Source organism: Pediculus humanus, genomic scaffold (assembly GCF_000006295.1).
Source record: "Pediculus humanus corporis 1103172107373 genomic scaffold, whole genome shotgun sequence".
Lineage (NCBI taxonomy): Eukaryota > Metazoa > Arthropoda > Insecta > Psocodea > Pediculidae > Pediculus > Pediculus humanus.
Genome location: NW_002987001.1, coordinates 179,092 through 201,416, shown reverse-complemented (window position 1 = coordinate 201,416; position 22,325 = coordinate 179,092). Strand labels below are relative to the sequence as shown.

The 22,325-nt window shown below is 28.7% G+C and overlaps 3 protein-coding genes across 3 annotated transcripts; all 3 read right to left on the bottom strand.

Moving 5' to 3' along the window:
* Window positions 1-787: 787 nt before the first annotated feature.
* Phum_PHUM020420 (uncharacterized protein) lies at window positions 788-2,060 on the bottom strand (the record flags this gene model as incomplete). The annotated part of the gene is made up of 3 exons (XM_002422838.1): window positions 788-1,654; window positions 1,782-1,814; window positions 2,043-2,060. The coding sequence occupies 3 exons, from the start codon at window positions 2,058-2,060 to the stop codon at window positions 788-790; spliced, it is 918 nt and encodes a 305-aa protein (XP_002422883.1).
* Window positions 2,061-4,509: 2,449 nt separating this feature from the next.
* Window positions 4,510-13,015, bottom strand: Phum_PHUM020410 (C-terminal pdz ligand of neuronal nitric oxide synthase protein, putative; the record flags this gene model as incomplete). Its single annotated transcript, XM_002422837.1, has 4 exons — window positions 4,510-4,734; window positions 5,752-5,970; window positions 6,056-6,237; window positions 12,859-13,015. The coding sequence occupies 4 exons, from the start codon at window positions 13,013-13,015 to the stop codon at window positions 4,510-4,512; spliced, it is 783 nt and encodes a 260-aa protein (XP_002422882.1).
* Window positions 13,016-17,310: 4,295 nt separating this feature from the next.
* On the bottom strand, window positions 17,311-17,919 carry Phum_PHUM020400 (uncharacterized protein; the record flags this gene model as incomplete). The annotated part of the gene is made up of 2 exons (XM_002422836.1): window positions 17,311-17,319; window positions 17,626-17,919. 2 exons carry the CDS (start codon window positions 17,917-17,919, stop codon window positions 17,311-17,313), a joined length of 303 nt encoding a protein of 100 aa, XP_002422881.1.
* Window positions 17,920-22,325: the final 4,406 nt, after the last annotated feature.

Here is a 22,325-nt window from a genome sequence, read left to right as displayed (position 1 = left end):
ATAAAAAAAACCGACACTCTCTTTCTCTCTCACATTCACTTTCTCTATGACTCTCTCTAATCCAAAACTATTATCTTACAAAAACAAACAATTTAACGTTCGTTATATATACAACAAAATAACTTAATTGTTAATTAATGATAATAAATATTATTTATTTATTTATTTATGCAAGTTATTAAAATTTTCTCGCGTTAATAAATTAATAATTTTATTTATTAACACGAGAAAATAACAAAAGGCGAAAAACCGTTAAAAAAAAATATAAAAAATTAAAAAACAATCAAAGGAAATGATTTTTTTTTTTTCATTTCCTTGAATTTTTAATAATAATAATAATAATAACGATTATAACTAATTAAAAAAAATTTTTTTTTACAATTATTTTTACACATTATGTACATAAATAAATAAATAAAAATTAATACATAAAAAAATAAATAAAAGTGACGTGTGGCACTTTATGTGTGTTAAAATATCTACCAGAACAATTGTTTGTTCTTTTGTTTGTTTGTTTGTTTTATTTAATTATTAATCTAATTAGTAATAATTAAAATTTTACATTATTAATAAATAAATAACTTCAACAACTAAATTTTTAATAAATTTTTTTTATTTATTAATAATAACAATAATCCGTTTATTTAATTTTTTTCCCCTTTTTTTTCTTCGCATTTTTACAATAATAATAATTTTTCTTATTTATTGATTTATTGACTAGCAATTATAATTTTTCATTCGTTTTAATAATGATGATGACGTCATTGTTTGATGACGTCACAACTTATTATTTTGTTTGTCTCGCCCAAGTCGTTCTCTGTACCAAATCCATGAGTTCGCTCCTACTTGATACTTTTTCGCTTGTCGATCTCGTTATGTTCGGCCTTTCGTTTTTCGGCTTTTTCGCACTGTCGGAACCTCTCAGAGTTATGAAAGACGATAAAGCGGACGTGAAAGCGTTCTGATAAGATTTTGGGGATTGTATGGGACTTTTGAGTGGGGGCGGACTCGACGTTCCTCCGAACCTTCCCGTCGTCGATTTATCCGTTGTTGGAATGATTACGGATGGTGGAGATTCGACGCGACTTTTCCGACGGTTTCCATTATCTCCCGTCGATGATTTTTCTTTCGATTTCTGTTTCGAATAAATCGGTTTTTTATCCATCGGAGGCGGATCCAACATCATGGGCGTTTGAGGTTCTTCCGCGGACGACGTCGTATTTTTTTCCCCATCGTTGACGACGTTCGAATCTAGAATTAAATCCGTTGCCGTAGGCGTCGTCGCGGTCGTCGTCGCCGCGGTCGTCGTACTCGTCGTCGTATTCGTCGCAGTTCCTTTGTTGTAAGGTTGTTTCACTTGTGGAAAAGTGTTGGAAAATGAATAAAGTCCCGTCGACATAGGTTGATAAACGTTCGGCGTCAATATCGAATACGGAATATTTTGATATCCGTTCATGTTTTGAAGCCTTTGTAAAAGTTGAGCCTGAAATTGTTGTTCGGGTAATGGAAAGGTAAACGAATATGGAGTGGAATTCGTCGACTGTGAATAAAATCTTTGCTTCGGCGAACTCGGCACCGTCATGTACTGTCCAGAATGTTTGCTCTCTATGAAATCCTGATAATCTTGGAGATACGAAGACGAATCACAGAAAAGCTGGAAATTACATCAAAGGACGAAAGGATGGAAAGAAAAGATGACGAAATAGGCAGAAGAACAAAAAAAAAAAAAGAAGAAAAAATTAAAATTAAAATTTCATACAATCATCGACGAGACATTATACCTTAATATTAATGTGTTTTTTTACTCTATGACTCTTAACTTTTTTTTTTTTAAAGAAAAATGTCACGATTGCATAATTTGTATCAATATTATTTTAAACTTAATCACATTTAATATTATAATTTATTATAATTTTTCCTACTTCGAAACAAGAAAAAGAAAGAAAACCTTTTCATCTTAAAATATTTTTTAATAATAATAATAATAACTTTAACCTTTTCTTAATGCGATCGTGAAGTTTTTTTTTTTTTTTTGCTTTTACGCGAATTTGTGACGTCATTTTCATTGAATTTGCATTTTTTTTTTTTTCTTTTAAAAAATTAATTTAATTAATAAATATTTTTTCATTTTTTTATTTATACTTTCGCGTTCCTACCGTATTAAAAAAAGGAAAAGAAAAATGAAAATTTTTTCAAAGGAAAATTCCTTTGACTCGATTCTCTCCTTTTCCCTCACCCCCTCCTTCTCCCAAAATAAAAAAATTTCGGAAAACTTTTTCCCTTAAATAACACAAATCAAACGTTTGTCTTGTCATCGAAAACCTACCCGCGATATTTGTCGCCATCACGACAATTATCATTATTATTTTCGTTCAAATGAAAATTTCCCTACGATATTAAAATAATAATAATAATAATAATAATAATTTCAGGAGTAAAATTCTTTGACTTTTCATAAAAGCAAAAAATTATTTCACGTTTGCTTGAAAAAAAAAAAAAAGAAAAAACGATTTCAGACATTTTATATTAAAAATATTAAAATTTATCGATTTTATCGATTATTATATACCTATTCTTTCTCTCTCTTTTTGTTTTTTGTTTTTTTTTTTCTATTCAATCCAATAAATTTAAAGCAAAGACCTGTAATAAATAAATAAATAAATAAATAAATATGTAAATTATTAAATACATAATAAAATTCATTCACGTTTAAAAAAAATAAACAAACAAATAAACAAACAGAAACAACCCACAACTTTTGACGACAATTTAAATTTTCCAATATGTATTCATTGAAACAGCAAACAACAATCGACAGAAATAAAATTTAAAAAACGAGAAAATCGTTTTGTTTTTGTTTTTTGTTTTTCTTCATCTTTTCCTTCATTATCATCATCATCATCATCGTATTCTTTCTTTATTCTATTTATATTAAATAATGTCATTAAATAATTATTACGGTAATAAAAATATCAAATTTTTAAAAATATTTATTTATTGATTTATTGATTTTTCTTGTTTTTTTTTTTTTTTTTTTTTTTTTTTTTTTTTTAAACGAGTAATTAAATTTTACGTCCGATTTTCCATTGGGAAATTATGATGATAATAATAATAATACTACCACCATTACTACATAAATGTTATCGATTGACGTCATTCCGAGTCGTTCGAGTCATTAAAAAATTTTCTGCCGAACAAAAAATAAAAATAAAAAATAAAATGATTGGTTACACAGAGAGAGAAAGAGAGAGAAGGAAAGAGAGTAAGAGTGTGTGTGTGTGTGTGTGAGAGAGAGAGAGAGAGAGAGAGAGAAAACAATTTTATTTTAAACGACTTCAGAAATTCACGTCAATTTCGATCCCATTAAAACTACGGAGGGGAGGGGGAAGGGAAATAAAATGACCACACTATACGAATTCGTATAACTTTTCCCCCCCTTCGCCCCTTCCTACGGGTATAAGCAAACAGAGGGAGGAGGTGTATAAGGGGGGGGGGTAATGAAAAAAGTCAAACTCGTTTAAAAAAAAAAAAAAAAACAATAATTAAACATAACCTAACCCGGTTCGATTCGGTTCGACTTCACGACATTTTTGCTGTTTCAATTTTTTATATGATGATTTTTTAACAACGCAACAAACGTGAATACAAACAAATCAATAATAAAAATTAATAAATCAATAAACAAACAAACAAACAAAAAAGTTACAATAATATTACAAAAAAAATATAAAAAAAATTAATAAAATTATTACAAAACGATACGGTAATCAAAATTAATAATAAAAAAATTAAAATAAATAAATAATAATAATAATAATAATAATAATAAAAATCAACAAATAAAGAACAAGCCATTATTATTATTATTATTATTATTATTATTATTATTATTATTATTATTATTGTTACAAAAATTTTTTAAAAAATTAAAAAAAAAAAAAATTACAAATCAAAAATAAAAAATAAAAAATAAAAAAAATTACGCGACAAAAAATACGCAAAAAAAATATTAAAAAAAATTAAATAAATAAGTAAACAAACAAACAAACAAACAAACAAACGCAACAGACAAACTAATAATTTATGACCGACGTTAAATTGTTTTTTTTTTTTTGTTTTTTTTTTTAATAGAAAAATATTTAAAAAAATAATCAGAATCTTTCAAAAAAAATAAAAATAAAAAAATCTGTTTTTTTTTTTTTTTACCGGCAACATCGCCGACGTTCCCGCCACTCCGCCATCTTTTTTTTTTTTATTTTAAAAACTAAATCATTTAGGGCTTTAAATAATATTTACAACCGGATGCGAACGGGTAATTTTTTTCCCTCTTTCTTTCTTTTACTCTCCTCGTAAAAATCACATTTCCGCCATAAGTTTATCATTAAATAATAATAATATTAGTTAACGACAAAAAAATGTAAAAAAAAAAAAAAAAAAAATTCCCTCTTTTTGCAGGGAAAAAAGTCAAACGGAAATAAAAAAATTCTTCTTGAGTTAAATAATAAATAATTAAGGCATGCTATTATTCGTTATCATTCGTGTTAGTAATGAGGTTCTCAAGTAATATTTCGTCATCATTTTTTTTTTTTTCCTTACCTGCGGCATCATCGTGACGTTTTGTCCCAACGACGACAAAGGTTTTTGTGTTCTTTCCTGTTCTTGTAAATGATTCACCAACGCGGTTATGTGATCCAATAATTCTTTATTGTGAACGAGAAGCTGATGAGTCCTTGCCTGGTAAAAATGAAAAAAAAAAAAAACAAAACTTTTATTCGATGCTTTTTTGGGGGGAGGGGAGGAGGGGAAACGCCATTTTAACATTTTAAAAATCATTGTTAATCAATTACACCAATAGAGAAAGACGTGTTGTAACCACACGCCAATCGAAAACTAACAAATTAAAAAAAAAAAAAAAGAAACGTTTTGATTGGTCGGATCGTTCAGTACTTTCATTAAAAAATTCATAAAAAAAAGGTCATTCAAAATACAAAACAAATTAATAAAAAAAAAAAAAAAAAAAACAGAAAAACAGACAGAGAGAAAGAGAGAGAGAGAGAGAGTGAAAAAAAAGAGAGAATGATAAAAGATCAAGAAAATAAAAAATAATAATAATAATAATTTTTATAGAATTTTTCCCTTTTTCTTAATTACTTAACTCTTAGTTTTTTAATTACTTTAATTATTTTTATTTAAATCTTTATTTATTATTATCACCACCGCCACCACCACCACCATTATTATTATTATTATTATTATTTACAAAGAATATAATATCATTAAATTAAATATGAATTATTTCTTCAAACGGGAGGAAGGGGGGGACAAAAAGAAAAAAAAAATTTAATTTTTTCGACCGCCGCCATTTTTTTTTCTTTTTCTTTCCCTTTCAATGAAAATCCTTTTTTTCTTTATAAACTCCCGCCACATTAATTTATTTCTGACAAAATAAAAAAGTTGAAATTTTTCATCAATAACCCAAAAATCCTATCATCGTTCTTTCCTTTCATTTCATTGGTTCTTTCATTGGTTCACAAATAATTTTTACGACCTTTTTTTTTTTCATTGATAAAAAAAGATAAAGGAGGGAGGGGGGGGGAAATCGACAAAGAAAACATAAAAACCTGATTAAGAATCTTTCGTGTGCATTCGCCATTAACACCTGACCTCAGATAATAATAATAATAATAATAAAAGTGTACGGATACACGAAAAAGATATAAAAATCTTTTCTTTTTTTTTTTTTTTTCTTACCTGGGCCTCTAATCGAGCAGCTGTTTCCGCGGCCAGCTGATCCCTGAGCAGGTGCACCTGAGCTAAAGCAGCTTGAGTTTGCTGTGATTGTTGATCCAATTGTTCTTTTAATAATTGTATTTCGTGGTGAGCACTCAGTGGCGTGCCCGCCGATGGAATTTGTTCTCCCGATGATTTCAACGGTTCCGTGAGGGGTGATATGTACGTTTCTCCTCCGTTCTTAAACAAACGTTTACAAATTTTTTTTTTTTTTTTTTAAACGATGAGACAAACAAAAATTGAGTTAAAAATGAATTTTACTCACCAGCGGCGAACTTCTTTTGCTCGCGTTCGGTGGCGGAGGAATCATGTCTAACCTCAAAGGTCTTTGGTTCGCCGGACCGTTGGGTGGTGGTGGATTCGAAACGATTCCGTCGACTTCTTGCGTCGAAGTCGAATCTTCTCCTGGAAATATTTCGCAGTTAATCGAATCTACGAGTGGATCCGCTGAAATGAAAATTCACGCGTTAAACCACAATAATAATAATAATTATAATTATAATCATTAGTAAAAATCGTGCGAATCGCGAAATCCCGATACCTGAATTTTTTTACACCTCACGAAATTTACGAAGATACGCAAGGGATAAAATATTCGAAATTCCGGTTGACCGCCATGTTTGTTTTTAAATAAAACGAATGAAAGAAAAAACGGAAAGAGAAGGAGAAAAAGAGAGAGGGGGGGGAATCAAAGTGTCGAAATTTTATTTTTTACAATTTATTCATTTTTACTTTCTATATTTACGAGTAATTTACGGGCGAAAAAAAAAGGAAAAAAAAAAAAATATAAACAGAGAGAGAGGCGCGAGTTAAACGCACTCCGTGAGGATTTTGTACAGAGCACAAAAGGAAAAAGAAAACAGAAAGATACAGATAAAAGAAAAGGAGGAGAAATATGAAGAAAATATTAAGATAAAAGAAAAAGAAAAAAAAGAAAATCTGGCTCGGTGGCGAGGGTCCAGATATTCTTTTTTTTCTATACAATGATGCCAAAAAAAATTAAAAACGATTTACGTCACAATATTGTATATAGAGAGTCGATCCTTTTTTAATAAATCTAACGATGCCAAAAACTGATTTACTGTTTTTCACTTTATTATTATTATTATTTTTTTTTTTTTTTTTTTTTTTTTTTTTTTGTTTTCGAAAAAAAAAAAAAAACAAAACAAAAGACATTTTCTTTTCGATTATTATTTAATTTAGATCGGAAAAAAAGATTACGCGATATAAAAACTCTCGCGGCAACAAGACGAAAATTCATTTTAAATTATATTGTGGAGATGGGGGGAAAGGGGAGGAAAAGGAAAAGTTCATTTTTCTCCTCCTGTTCTTTTTTTTTAATTTATTTTTCTTTCCCGTCGGACTCAGTTTTTTTTTTTTTTTTTTTTTTTTTTAAATGACTCCCTCGTTCCGGAAAAATGACGTGGAGTTAGAGAGGGGGGAGGGAAGAACCCGTTTCTTTTTTCAGGAACTTTCAGGAACAGGAGGACGGAAATTTTTTTTTTTTTCCGTCAACTCGTCAAAAAAAAGGAAAACCCACATCGTAAAACAATAAAAAATAAAAAAATTAAAAACGCCGAAATCGACTTTCCGGAAAATTCGAACGTACAACAAACAAAAAAAAAAAAAAAAAACATTCACGCCGGCAAAACATCATCATCATTATTATTATGTATTTATTAAATTTTAAAAGTGCAAAATAATACGAACGGAAAAATCGCATTTCCCATTTCCTTTTCCCATCCCTATCCCTTCCCCACCCCCTCCTCTTTTTCTCTCATCCGGTTCGATTTTATAAAATGAATCGAAAAAGTTTTTTTTATTTCATTTATTTATTTATTTATTTTCATTTTTTTTCTTCTTTTTCTTTTTCTTCTATGACGTCAATGACAATTTGTTATGTGCGTACATATAGACAGACGAAAAACAAATAAACGCAACACATGCAACACACGCAACGATTCTTTCGTTTCTCTCCTCTCTCCCCCTCCTTTTTTTTAATTAACGATTCGCGCCAAAAAAACGGAAAACAAAAAAAACATAATAATCACATAAATTAAATTAAATATATTTTTTCATTTTCTCTCTATAAAAAAAAAATAATAATAATAATAATAAATCAATTGCACATAAAATAATAATAATAATAATAATAATAATAATAATAATAATAATAATAATAATAATAATAATATAAGGGGGGGAGGAAAAGAAATGCAACGAAATTTCATATTCACTTTTACGACCATCGATAACGAATAAATAAATTTAAATTTCAACGTTGTTTCTCGGGGGGCGATGTATCGATTTCGATGAGGGAGATTTAAATCGATCGATTCTCGATATAACGGAAACAACGAAAAATTTATAATTCCATTATTCAACGTTTTTTTGGCCTAAATATTAATGAGGTCGAGTCGACACCGAACGTTTTAAATTTAATGAAATTAAAAAAAAAAAAAAAAAAAAAATTAAGCCAATCACGGGAAGCCTAAGCCGAAAATCCAACCAATGAGATTAATTTATTAACAAATCGGTAGGAGGTGGAGGGAGGAAGAGAGAGAGAGAGAGAGGAAGGGCAAAAACCGATTTATTTCCATTATGATGAAAATTCTATTATCATCATAAAAAAAAAAAAAAACGTATAATGGAAAAGTTTACTACATCACGTGATATTCCCCTCCCCACTTCTTTCCTTTCTTCCTTTTTTTCTTTTTTTTTTTTAAATATAAACTTTAGGTATCGTTTTTCTTCTTTTTTTTTCTTAAATTTTTTTTTTTTTTTTTTAAACAAAGTTAAAGTCACGGAGAACGGTTTCATAAACATCATGTTCGAATTACTTCCTCCTCCCCTCTCCCACTCCCTGCTTCCTCTTTTTATACGGGGTAAAAAAGAAAAAAAAAAGTAAGGAAAAACTTGAAACTTTACGAAAAGCATTAAATAAATGTACGAGAGTAAGAGGGGGGGAAGAGAAAAGAAATCAGGTACAAAAAATTATTTTTCCCTTAAAAAAAAAAACGACTTTAAAACTCTCGTTAAAAAAAAAAAAATACGCCATAAAATAAATTTATTTTTTTTCTCTATCTCTCTCTCCAGTTTTCCAGTTTTCCAGCTCTGAAACCTTCTAAACATCATCAGACAATATTTTTTGACTTTTTTTTATATTATTTTCCGCGGTGAAAACAACCGCGCACCATCCAACAAAAAAAAAGGACGATTTAAAGAGATCAGACAAGAAAAAATAATAATAAACAAGATGAATAAAAAAATAAATAGATGATTAAAAAAAAAAGAAAATTTCTCCAGCAAGTCCTCCCCTTCTCCATTTTTCTTCCCCCCTCATTAAAATATAATTAAAAACAAAAAATTAAATTACTACGACGTGCTCGTTTAAACCCCCTTTTTTTTTTTTGTTTAATTTTAAAATCGTGTCGTGAGCCCCCCACCCCCTCCTTTTTATTTCGTGAGCATACACACGTATATTCACATCCGTGATAATAATAATAATTTCCATTTCCACTCCCCCCCCCCTTCCTTCTTTTTTTTCTTATGCGTGAAACAACGTCTGCTCGATGATGACGTCGACAAATCCGAGTTTTCCGATGGAAAAGTTTCGCTTACGTACGCGTAATAAAAAAAAATCAACAAATAATAATAATAATAGTAATAATAATAATAATAATAATAATAATAATAATAATAATAATAAGTGAAAATTTAAATTTTACGTTTTTCTATTATTTTTTTCGACGTACAAACAATAACAAACAACAGCGAAATTCTTTTTTACAACTTTTTTTTTATTTTACGTATTTTATGGCTTTTTTCACTCTTTAGTTCATTCATTTATTCATTCATTCATTCAATCAATCAATCAATCAATCATTCAATCAGTCGTTTTTCATTGATCGCATAATTCGCATTTTTCAAATCAAAAAAAAAATTCCGCGAAAAGCTAAAAAAAGAAAAAGGAGAAAAAGAGAACAAAAAAAAAAAAAAAATTTCCTTTAATTTTCTTTCTTTCTTTTTTTTCTTCTCAACGTCCTCAACAGCGAAAATAAACGTGTGCGTGTGCGTGTGCGTATAAACACATGCAGCATTTACATCCGTAAATTTTCTTTTTTTTTTTTTTAAAAGAATTCGATTAACTGTCAAAATTAAAAAAAAAAAAAAAAAAATTCACGGTTTTTTAATTCCACGCCATCAAATACGACTAAATTTAGTTTTCGCACGTCAAATCGAAATCGTTTTTTCCGGTGGGGAGGAGACAGAAAGGGGAAAAGGGGGAAATGGGGAGGGGGGAAAGAAGTCAAACCGTAACCGTCGTTAATATTATTATTAACATCATCGTTTTCGTCCTCATCAACATCATCATCATCAATATCATTTTAAAATTTTTAATTTCATTTTCAAGGCTGGATTCCGTATACACACGTCTTTTTACGTCTGTCACAAAAGAACAAACAGTCAAAAAAAAAAAAAATTTTTTATGTGCCACGTTAAAATAATAGATCTTGTGACTTGGACTAAGACCAATAGTCGTGCTGGGATCACGATGATGTCCTCCATTTTTTTTTTCTTTAACGTATTTCTCTATTTTGAAAAAACAAAAAAAAAAAAACCCAAAAAAACAAAATTTTAAACGAAACGAATCGATAATTTTCTTTCTCTCTCTCTCTGCTCGATTTTATATTAAAAAAATTAATTATAATTATTGTAATTTTTCGTAAAATTATTATTATTATTATTATTATTATGGACGAGTAATAAATTTTATTTTCTTTGTTCTTTATAATTTTTGTTTGTTTGTTTGTTTGTTTGCTTTAAAATTTCACGCTGCCTCCTCGCCTGATATTTTTTGCTTTTTCCGAAAAATTAGAAAAAAATTTTTTTTTTTTTTTTTTTTTTTTCAAGTCAACTGCATCCGTCACCACGAATCTCAATTATACGCATCGATTTACTCTTTTCGCGTGACAAATTAAAAAAAAAAAAAAAAGCTCAAACGAGAACGTTTGATTTCGTGTCAAAGAAAGAGAGAGAGAGAGAGAGAGAGAGAGAGAGAGAGAGAGAGAGAGAGAGAGAGAGAGAGAGAGAGAGAGAGAGAGAAAGAATCGACAAAGATTTTTTTTTCTTAAGAATGAAAAACAAAAGAAAAAGGAAGGAAGGACGTTAAAGAATAATAGAAGAGGAAAGAAGAAAAACAAAAAAAAAAAAAAGAAAAGAAAAAAGGAAAACTCATAAACGCGTGGTTAAGAACGATGATGATGATGATGATAATTATATAAAGACGTCACACAACGGAAAATTTTTTTTTTTTTTTTGAAAAGAAACATTTGGCAAAGGGAACCGGAAAATTATCTCAAAATGAGACACTAAAACATCAATAAAAACTGTCTGAGCTCGTTAAATCCTCCGCTATAATAATAATAATAATAATAATAATAATAATAAAAGAAATGAAATGAAATAATAAAAAAGTGAATAAAATTAAAATTAAAATTAAAACTAAAAAAATTTTTTTTTTTCTTTTTTCTTCTTTTTCTTTTCTAATTTTTTCGCAATTTTTTTTAACCGAGTGCGATTTTTTTTTTTTCTTTATCTTCCCGTCGAAAACTTTGATTTAAAAAACCACAAAAACCGATCATATATCTTTTTAATCACGAGATAAATTTTGACAATATTGACTGATGATGATGATGATGATCACGATTAAAATAATAATAATGATAATAAAGTTCGAGAAATTCCATTCATTCTTCGAAAAAAAATTTTTTTTACGACAACAACAACAACAACAACGATATCGAACGATATCTGTAATGAACGCTAAAAAACACTCTTAACAAAAGCTAAAATAATAATAATAATAATAATAATAATAATAATAAATAAAAATAAAATGAATCCACAAAATCCACGCAAGAAAAACGAACCGAACGTCATCAACCAAAAAAAAAAAAAAAAAAAAAAAAATTACCGGAAGGGGAGGGAGAAAAACAAAATCAAAATACGAAGAAAATTGAAAATGAGAACGAAAAGTTCCGGAATCGGAAATAAAATCGGGCGAACCCGTTTGATGTACCGGAAACCTTTACACAAAGATCTCTGAAAATCGATTTTAAAAAAATAAAAAATTTTTCCCGATCAAAAAAAAGGGAATCCCCAAATCTTTTATTAATTTTTCTGATCCACACATTTTCTGTAATAAAAATTTTCATGCGAAACGTCAAAATGTACCCGCAATTAGCAAATAAAACGCATTAAAAAAAAAAAAAAAAACCTTTTTAAAAATTACGCGAGACAAGTTTGTAAACATTTATAATAATAATAATAATAATAATTATCACGACGACGATGATGACGTAAACGATTCCAGGAAAAATCAAAAAATCGCGACTTGTTAAAAGCTCCAGATTAAAAAAAAAAAAAGGATCGCTTTTCTTTCGAATCGAATAAAAACGTTTAATTCATTTCCGCAATTGTCAAGTGTCAAAATAACCGGATGTGAAAAGAAAAGAAAATAATAATAATAATAATAATAATAATAATAATAATAAAATTTTCCGATTTTGATCGTAAAAAAAACGCAAAAGAAAATTTTTTCAAAATGTTTTTTTTTTTTTTTTTATCAAAACAGATTAAATTGCTAGAATAATAATAATTTTTTAAATTTTATTACCGCAATAAAACATTATTTTCACCTACTTTTCTTTTCTTTTCTTATTATTATTATTATTATTATTATTATTATTATTATTATTATTATTATTATTTAAAAAAAAAGATTTATTATTTCACCGTCATTTGTTTTTAAAACAATCATATTAAATTAAAAAATACGAAACTGTCAAAATTTAAAACAAAAAGTTATAAAAAAAAGAAAATTTAAGGTCGACGACCGCGAGTCATCGACCAATAGAAAACGTTTATTAAATTTTAAAAGAGACGTGCGATTGAAATATAATCATTTACTTATTTTTGGGGGGCGGATGGGGAGGGAAGGGGGAAATAAATCGCGAGTCTTATTTATTTATGTATATTAGTAGTAGTAGTAGTGGTCAAGCTTACCCTTTTTGGATTCGCTGAAAGCTTCGCTACATCTTTCGCTTTCCCCATCTTCCGTGTCGTTTAATATTTCTTGATCGTCATCAACGGACGAAGGCGTGTTCAGCGACAATTTATGACAAACTTCAAAGGCTTGACCGACGGTTCTAACTATTCTCATGGCTTGTCTCTGAAAAAATTCAAAATTTTTAAATTAAATTAAAATGTCTGAAAGAGAACACGTGGATTATATTTTTCACCACCCGGTGTGACAACCACGTGACGAAACAAAACAACTTCCGGTGACTACAGTTTTTTTTTTTTTTTTTTTTTTTTTTTTAATAAATTAAATATCGTTTCCCCCTTTTCGAAATTTCCTAATTTTCAATATTACCTGATCATCATACGTAATTTCATAAGTTTTCCCTTTCCCCGAATTTCCCGGAAAAACGACTTTCTCGGAAAAACTCGTTAAAATCCTTTTAAAACTCTTAAATTTTCCAAAAAAAAAAAGAAAAGGAAAAGGAAAAAAGGAAAAACAAACAATGTTTCGTTGCCTTTAAATTAAAACAAACGATATGGCATTTCTACCTGGTTCGTGAACCTTACCTTCCTAAATCTCATCGAGAACGCGTAACAAAATGTTTAATTTACGGCGATGATGATAATAATAATAATAAATCTTACAAAAGCATCAAAAAAGCGGTTGAAATTACATCCGGCACCATTTACAGGAAAAATATGGGAAAAATTCCAGGATGTGATCAAAAAAAAAAAAAAAAAAAACAGACCGGAAACGACGCTAAAAATTCGAATATATTACGAGTGAATATTTTTCTTAAAGAAAATAAAAGAAAAGAAGGAAATTTATCGAAAAAGTCAAATTCAAAACAACCATTTCATCAACCAATTACCACTCATCGCAACAAAAAAAAAAAAAAAAAAGTTTTCGTTCAATGCGTGAAAATTATGTGAAAACTTTTTGCTTTGTAACTTCACTTACAGAAATTCCCTTTTAAACTTTTCAATTTACCTTACCGTAAAAGTTTTAATGGGGAATTTGATAACACGACCGACACACGCACGCACGCACACCCACGCACACTCGTGAAATTAAATGAAAGTTATGAAACTCTTAATACCAACTGAACCCGAGAAATGAAAATTCTCGTAATGATAATTGTACATCATTATCATAATTTATTTTTTGCGTTTTAATCAGAGAGAGAGAGAAAATTTCCTTTTTAGTTACCGTCGTCACGTGTTTTATAATATGCGCGCAAAACCGGAAACCGGAAACGCTGCGATTAAAAATTTAAATAAATATGGCGCCATTTTTAAATAAACAATAACAATGACCGTTTGATTAAATGATCGAATGACTTTGAACGCAAAAAAGTAAAAGTGCATTTAAAAAAAAAAAAAAAAAAAAAAATAGTGTTGCCAACCGTAAAAAATTTTTTTATTAAAAAAAAAAAAAAAAAAAAAAGGAAAAGCGTATTAAAAATATAATTAATTAAACTCAATTAAATAAAAATACTTTTTTTAAAAAAAAAAAAAAAAAAAAAGAAAAGAAAATTTCGAATTAGTCATTTTATATACGAGTTTTTAATTTCTCGTTTATGCGTAATTTAAAAAAAATTTTTTTTTGGATGTAAACGATTCGATCGTGAATCGATTGAGAGAATTATCGAAAAACGATCGATCGATTAATCGATCAATTATTTTGAAAAAATAAAATAAAAAATAAAGAAAAAAAAGAAAAATAAAAAAAAAGAGGTGAATGTAAAAGACAAAGGTTTCTTTTTTTTTTTTTTTTTGTAAATTAAACGTAAGCAACAAGACGAACAACTACTACCACTGCAACTACTACTGCCACGACCACTGCCAAAACCAACGCTTCGAAATTATTAAAAAACAGAAAACAATAAAAGAAGAAAATGATAATAATTATTATTATTATAATCTCCATCCACCATCTTGGAAATTTTTTTTCACATTTTCTAAAAAATACAATAATAATAATAATATTAATGACGACGATGATATTAAAACAAAAAATATTCGGCCTAAATTTTTTACTTTCCATTTTATTTTTTTATTTTTTTCAAATTAATAAATTTAATTTTTTATTTATTTATTTATTTTTTTCTCGTCTCCCCACAAAAATATTATCTGCATATTATAAACCCTTTCGAGTCGTTAAATTTCTTACCGAAAATAATATAAAAAAAATAAATAAATAAATAAGTACGTCACGCATTCTAAAAAAAAAAAAAAGGAAAAATTACACTTTTTGCATCTCAATATTTTTGATTTAACATTTCCTTATTCTTTCCCCCCCTTTTTTTTGCTGCGAAATAGAAAGAGAGAAAGAGAGAGAGAATGTGAATTTCCTTCAATAAATTCCGTCGAAATTTCGTATTAAAAAGAAGATGGGGGGAAGTTGGGGGGTGGAAACGCGAAAACATAACGCAAACGATTATATTAAAAAAAAAAAAAAAAAATCCACTTTTTCCATTTCCATTCTTTCACTCACACAAAAAATAATAATAATAATAATGATAATAAGAAAAGACTTTAACGATGAAGGAGGGGAGGTGTGGGGAGGGGAGGAAACATTTTTTTTAGTGAAAAAGATGATAAAATTAAATTTGAATTCAAAAAGAAAATTGTTATGTAAATAATTTTTTTCGTGTAAATTGTCGAGGAAATACGAATCGAGAGAACGGGAAGCAGAACAGGGAAAAGAGGGGAAGACAAGAAGGATGTTGAAGAACTTTACGGAAAGTACATGGAAAAAAAAAGAAAAATTTCCCCTCCCCTCCCATCCCCTCCCTCCCCCAGTTCTCTTTCTATCGCTTTCCAGCGCAAACAAAAATAAATAAACTCCCTTTCATATTTTCAGTTCGTTAGATAAACGAACGCGTTAGAGACTAACGAGAGAAAACGGAGTAAACACTTTAAATTTATACTTAAATGAATTAATTTTTTTTTTTTTGCTACAGACAACCGATTCCCGTAGCAAATTCGAGATTATAAAAATTTATAGCAAACGAAAAAAAAAAAAAACGGAATCGATTTTATTTTATTTTTTTTTGCCGCAATATAGTTTTTATATCAAAATTTCAAAACGATTGATTTCGGTTAATTAAATTAATCCCGCCATTTTTTTTTTTTTTATTGTCCGATTCAATGAATCAATAAATCAATGTCGTCCTTTGAACACAACATCAGCAAAAGATTTTTTTTTGCTACGGTTAAAAAAAAAGGAAAATTATGTCATTCGGTCGCCTGTGAAGCAATTATTTTTTTTTTTGGCAAATGGATTTTTTAATCACGTTTTTTCCCTCTCTCTCACTCACTCAATCTCTCTCTCTCTCTTTGTCTCCTCATCTCTCGATCGTTGTTCGCCACGTAAAAAAGGACAGCAAAAAAAATTAAAAATTAAAAAAAAAAAAAATTCAAACTTTTTGATTCGACGGCATAATTATAATTTACAAACCTCTCTCTCTCTCTCTCTCTCCTATGAATTCATCAAGATATGGGAAAAAAAATGAGAGAGAGAGAGAGAAATAGAATGAAAAAAAAAAAAAAATACTGGAGCAAAAAAAAAAAAAATTCTCTTATTTTTTTTTTTTATTGAATTCCCCGGAGCAAATTTTTTTTTTCTTTTTTTTCTTTTCCGGGCGTCTATCATCGCCTACTTATTCTTTTTCCCCCTCCATTTTTTTCCTTCCTTTTACCCTCCCTCGGGACGATATAAAAAAAAATTCTTGTTTCTTTTTGACGATGATGATGATGATGACGATGCCGAACCCGGGAAATGACATGTTAAACGGTTTCAAGTTTTCACAGTCATGCATCGGTTTACGTCATTTCCTCTTCCTCCTCCTTCTCCCATCCCGTCCCGTCCCTCTTTTTTTTTTTTAAAAAAGGAAACGGAAACACGTTCATGCGTTTAGACGTGAAAGACCATTTTAAAAAAATTTTTATTCCAACACCCGCACACACACACACACAATTCAAACAAACTCAAATAATTTTTCTCTCTCTAAGAGTTTTCTTACCCTTGGTAATAAAAATGTCGAAACGTTTTTTCAATAAGTTTTCATAAAAAATTCTTATACCCCCTCCCCACCCACCTTCTTATTCACCCTCCCTCTTATTTTTGTTTGCTTTTCCCACGTTTTCATTCTTTCTTCCTTTCATCTTTCTCGAACCGTTCAAATCGCATTTCCCCCCGTTAAAGCAATAAATTTCGTTTCGTTTTTTTTTCTTTTCTTTAACGAGAGACAGGTTCCAGTGCATTGCCATCAAAACCACGTGGGAGCAACACTTGAAAATCCACTCTCGTCAAAATGAGTAAGAAATCAAAATCAAATTATATTTATTTTTAGCATAATTTTTTTAAATTGCTTACGAAATTTAAACGAACTCTTAAAATAACAGAAACCCATAAAAGAAAAAAATTCTTCACTTTCCCTACAATAATGATAATAATAATAATAATGCCAAACTCAAAAGACGCGTTCTCTGTTGGTACTTTACTAACTTGAATAAAATACATCGCTTTTCGATTTTGATTTAGAAAAAATAGAGAAAAAAAAAAGTCTGCGACTTCCGTTTTCCTTTTTTACCGCGAAAAATATTCAAATTCTTAACGTATTTTAAATTTCCTTCCGCCTTTTTTAAAAATCGTCGTGTGTCTGACGTCATTACCGAACTCTCGCCGTCATCTTTTTTTTTAGCGTCGACAGAAAAAACTTTGAAAAAAAATTTTCTTTTTACCTCGAGTTCTTGTTCGTATTCGTCCCAATCTTCATCCTCTTCGCTTATTCTCTTTTGCAAATTCAAAACTTTTTCCCTTTCCCTTTCCCTATCCAAATATTTTCTTTCCATTTTCCTTTTCGTTTTCGTCAAATTCGTTTCCTGTAAACTCTTGTTATTATTACTCTTGTTGTTGAAACCCATTATTTCCGGTTCTTTAAACGATAATTTTTTACGGGGTTTTTCGATCGCGGTTGTTGTCGATGGTTTCGAATTATCGTTTACGACAAAAACGTTTTTCGATCCTTTTAACATTCGGTTGTCCATCCAAGTTGGAGAGACGAAATCTCCCAACCTTTTTTTAAAAAATTTTCCTCTTTTTTGTCCTTTTTTTTTTTTTTTAACGTTCAATTTTTTTTTTCGTTTTGTATTTTTTTAATATTATTTTACTTCGATTCATTATTATCATTATTATTATTTTGGCACTTGGATATCAATTGCTTAATCGATTCGTGTTATAAAATGAACGAACGAATGAATGAATGAATGAATGAATGAATGAAATCGAACAAATTTCGTCGTTTTCTGCTCTGTTTTGATCGAATAAAATTCATTTATTATTTTTCAATTAATTCTTTTCGAATTCACAACCGAAAATCGCCATTTTTTTTTTTTTAATTTAAAAACATTTCACGAGACATTAACGAGATTGAAAATGTGAAAAAGTGGCAGAAAAAAAACAAAAAAAAATTGAAAATCCTATTTCGTGTCACATAAATAATTTTATGTAAATTTTTTGATGGTTCGTACTAAAAAACCTCAAAGTTTTAATAACAATTCGCGACGTTTTTCGTGAATGAAAATGACTAAACGTGGCAGGAACCACTGCCTACTACTACTACTACTACCACTACTACCATTTAAAAACTGTAAAGATTTTATGTCGAAAAAATTCAACAACAACCACGACCTAATCCCTAACGACTTCTTTCTTTTTTTTTTCTTTAAGGCCCGAAAATTTCGAGTTCTTAAGTGGAGAGAGGGGGGGGAGGAAAACGAATTAAATCATTCGAAACTTTTTTTAAAAAATACGTTAATAAATAAATAAAAATAAAGAAATAAAATTTGACGTGTCAATAAAACGTGTTTTAAATTCCTTATACGAAACGATTAATCGATTATTAATGTACGAGACATCGATTTAAAGGAAAAATTTTAATTTTCCTTTTCTCTTTTCTTTTCGCTTTTTCGCACCGATTCAATCTCAATAAAAAGAATTAAAATAATAATAATAGTAATAATAATAATAACAAGCACACACGAAATTTCTCGACGACCAAAAACAAACAAAAAAAATCACAACAACGAACGATTGAACGATAATTTAAAACTTATTAATTAAAAAATACGAAACTGCGACGAATACAAAAAAAAAAAAAAAAGAAAAAATTTACAACACAACGATGGGGAGCACGAAAAATAACTAAAAAGAAATTTCTTTTTTTTTTTTTTTTAAATCTTTTCGACTCCTACGTGTTGTCTAATCATTTTTTTTTTTTATTTTTTTTTCTTCTTCTGCTCCGTTCGCCAGCTCGAAAATCTTATTTATATATATACGCACACACACACACACACACACACACACAGTCTGAGAAATATTTTTTTTTTTTTTTTTTTTTTTTTTTTTTACACAAAAGTTTTCGTTGCCAAAAAGTTAACACGCTTCACGGATTTTACGGAACGATTTGTTTTGTTTAAAAACACAAAGGTAAGCAAAAGTAAAAACAACAACAACAACAACAACAAGCAGAAGAAAAATAAAAATTAAAAAATAATTTGAAGGGGGGAAAAAAAAAAAAAATTGATTTAGCCGGGGTCACGCAATTTTTTTACTTTGTTTTTTGTTTACTCGTGAAAGCTGCGAAAATTTATTTATTTTTTTTTTTTGACATAAGGTCACATCTGTCGTCCCAAAAAAAAAAAAAAAAAAAAAAAAAAAAAAAAATTTTCACGGGCGGTGAAAAGAGAGAGAGAGAGAAAAAGGTTACGAAAAAAGGAAAAAAAAATTTTTTTTTCTTTTTTCCTTTTTTTTCCTTTTTTTTTAAACCGGAATAACAAAATTAATGTAATAAAATTAAAAAAAAAAAAAAAATTGAATAACCTTTTCCACGGAAATTTCTCATTTTTTTTTTTTTTTAGGAGGAGAGAAGAGGGGAGGGGAAGAGGAGATAAAAAGAAAATTTATTCTTTCCATGCGAAATCGGTAATTTGATTTAAAATCCACGAAAGGGAGGGGGCGAGAGAGAAAGAGAGAGAGCTGTGGAAAATCGTAACAAATTTACAATTTATTTTTTTTATTTGGTTTATTTCCGGTTTTTCTCCTAATTTTCCTTATACTGGGAAAAGGGGAGGGGAGGAGACCAGGAATCGAGTATTATAAACTATTATTTATTTTACTTCGATAAATTAAACTTTTCGATCAAATTTTATTTACTATAAATAATAATAACAATAATCACTACCACTGTGATGTGTAACAAGATCTCAAGAAAATATATATAAAAATAAATAAATAAAGATAGAAAGAGAGAGAGAGAGAGAGAGATAAACACAATCGAAAGATTTTTGTAAGCTAAACCAAACAAACAAACAAACGATAAAAGAAAAACAATGAATACGACAAACGATCAAATTTTCTCGATAACTTTTTTTCCTTTTTTCCTTTATACTAATACCATCATTCGTCGAAACGTGGATGAGTGGTGGGAGAGGAGGGCGGAGGGAAGGGATGAAAAAAAATTATTAAGAAAATTTACGACGACCCTTAAACTTTTTCTCTCATTTCTCACATAAAAAAATAAGGAAAAAGTCGATACAAAAAATCTTCTGCTTTAAACTCACGCACTCGCGCACTTACTCACGCACACGCACGCACACGAAAAAAAAAAAAAGTCCCATAAATTTAAAAAAAAAAAAAAAAAAAAATTATAATAAATTTAAATGTCATTAAACTTTTTTTTTTTAATATTTTCAAAATGGCGTCACCGCTTTATTGAACTTATACGACTCATAAAAAAAAAAAAAAAAAAATCTGTTTTAATGCCCTTAAAAAAAAAAAACAAGTGCAGACGGTAGACAACGTGCTTGCTTCTTCTCCACCACCTCCTCCCCCTCATTCCTACCGTTAATAAGTAAAGCTTTTTTTTTTTTAACTAGCTGCATTTTTAACGTATTTAAAATTTTTTAATCTTTTAATCCCTCTTTCTCCTCCCCCTCCCTAAACAAAAAAATTATATAATAATAATAATAAAATTGTTTAGATTTATCTTTTGCCACATTTTTAAATAAAAATAACCGAGATGAAATTTGCGAGCATTTATTATTATTGCAAAAAAAAAAAAACAAAAAACAGGAATTTCTGATTCCGGAAATGAAAAGTTGATGACTCAACACAGGTAATAAAATATACCTGAGTTGACTTTACCGCCGAATGAAAATTTTCGCACGGTCGCAATAATTTTTTTCCCTTTTTTTTTTTTTTTCTTTTCCCGGATACTAATTATATTATTTAAAACTATTGCTTTTCTCATCTGGAGTGATCCACTCAACCGTTAAGAATGCCAACAATAACTCCCCATTTTTTTTTTGTCGAACTAATGACAAAAATTAACCGAATGAAAAAAAAAAAAAAAAAAACAAACGAAAAAAAAAAGAAAATCCGACGGGGATACCACACACTCGTATTTTTCCTTAAAACGATTCAAAATTCCGACAGTTTTTCGAAAAGTGAAAGAAAGAGAGAGAGAGAGAGAGAGAGAGGAAAAACTTTCCGAACGTGTGCATTTTCTTTAAAAAAAAAATTCAATTTTAATTTATTACCCTTTTCATCTGTTTAGTGTATGATGAAAATTTTTTCCCCTTCGGTTTTCCTTGGTAATGCTCCCAAAAAAAAAAAAATTACAACAACAGCAACAACAACAAAATACCAAAAAAAAAAAAAAAAAAAAGTTTTGAAACGGGGGGAATAAAAAAAAAAAAACTTTGGCGCACGATAACAAACAGCCTGAAGAAAGAGAGAGAGAGAGAAAAAATTCGTGTGAGATTTTTTAAAACTTTCCCCCTCACACACACACACTCCCTCTCCCCACCGAACGCGCTCAAAATATTTTTTGCTTTGCCGAAAAAGAAAACACGACCAATCAAAAATGATAAATAAAAAATGGAATTTCCCATTGGTCGATTTTGCGATTTTGGCGGAAAATTTAAAATGATTCAAAATCTTTTTTTTTACTCCCCCCCCCTTAAAAATTATTTATTCGTTTAAAAAAAAAATAAATTTTCAATTAAGGGTACGTTTTGTTATTCGTCATCAAAACAAAATTTTTGGCGCCATTTTTTTTCCTTTTTTTTAAATTTTCCTTTGTTGTCCTTTTAAATAGTGTAAACAACAAATTTCCGTTTAGTTAATTACGGAAAATTTTAATTTAATTTTAATTCGCACATCCAAAACTTATTAAAAAAAAAAAAAAAATTAATTTTATTAAAATGACGTCGTTTTTTTTTTTTCCTTTTTTTCCTTTTAAACGAAAAATAAAAAAAAATAAAAATAAAAACTTTTTTCAAGCAGGCACCTGACACGTTTTCTGTTTTTTTCCCCCTCCCCCATTTTTTTCTTCTTTTAATATTTCTCACAAATTTATAATAAATCAATGAGGAAAAAA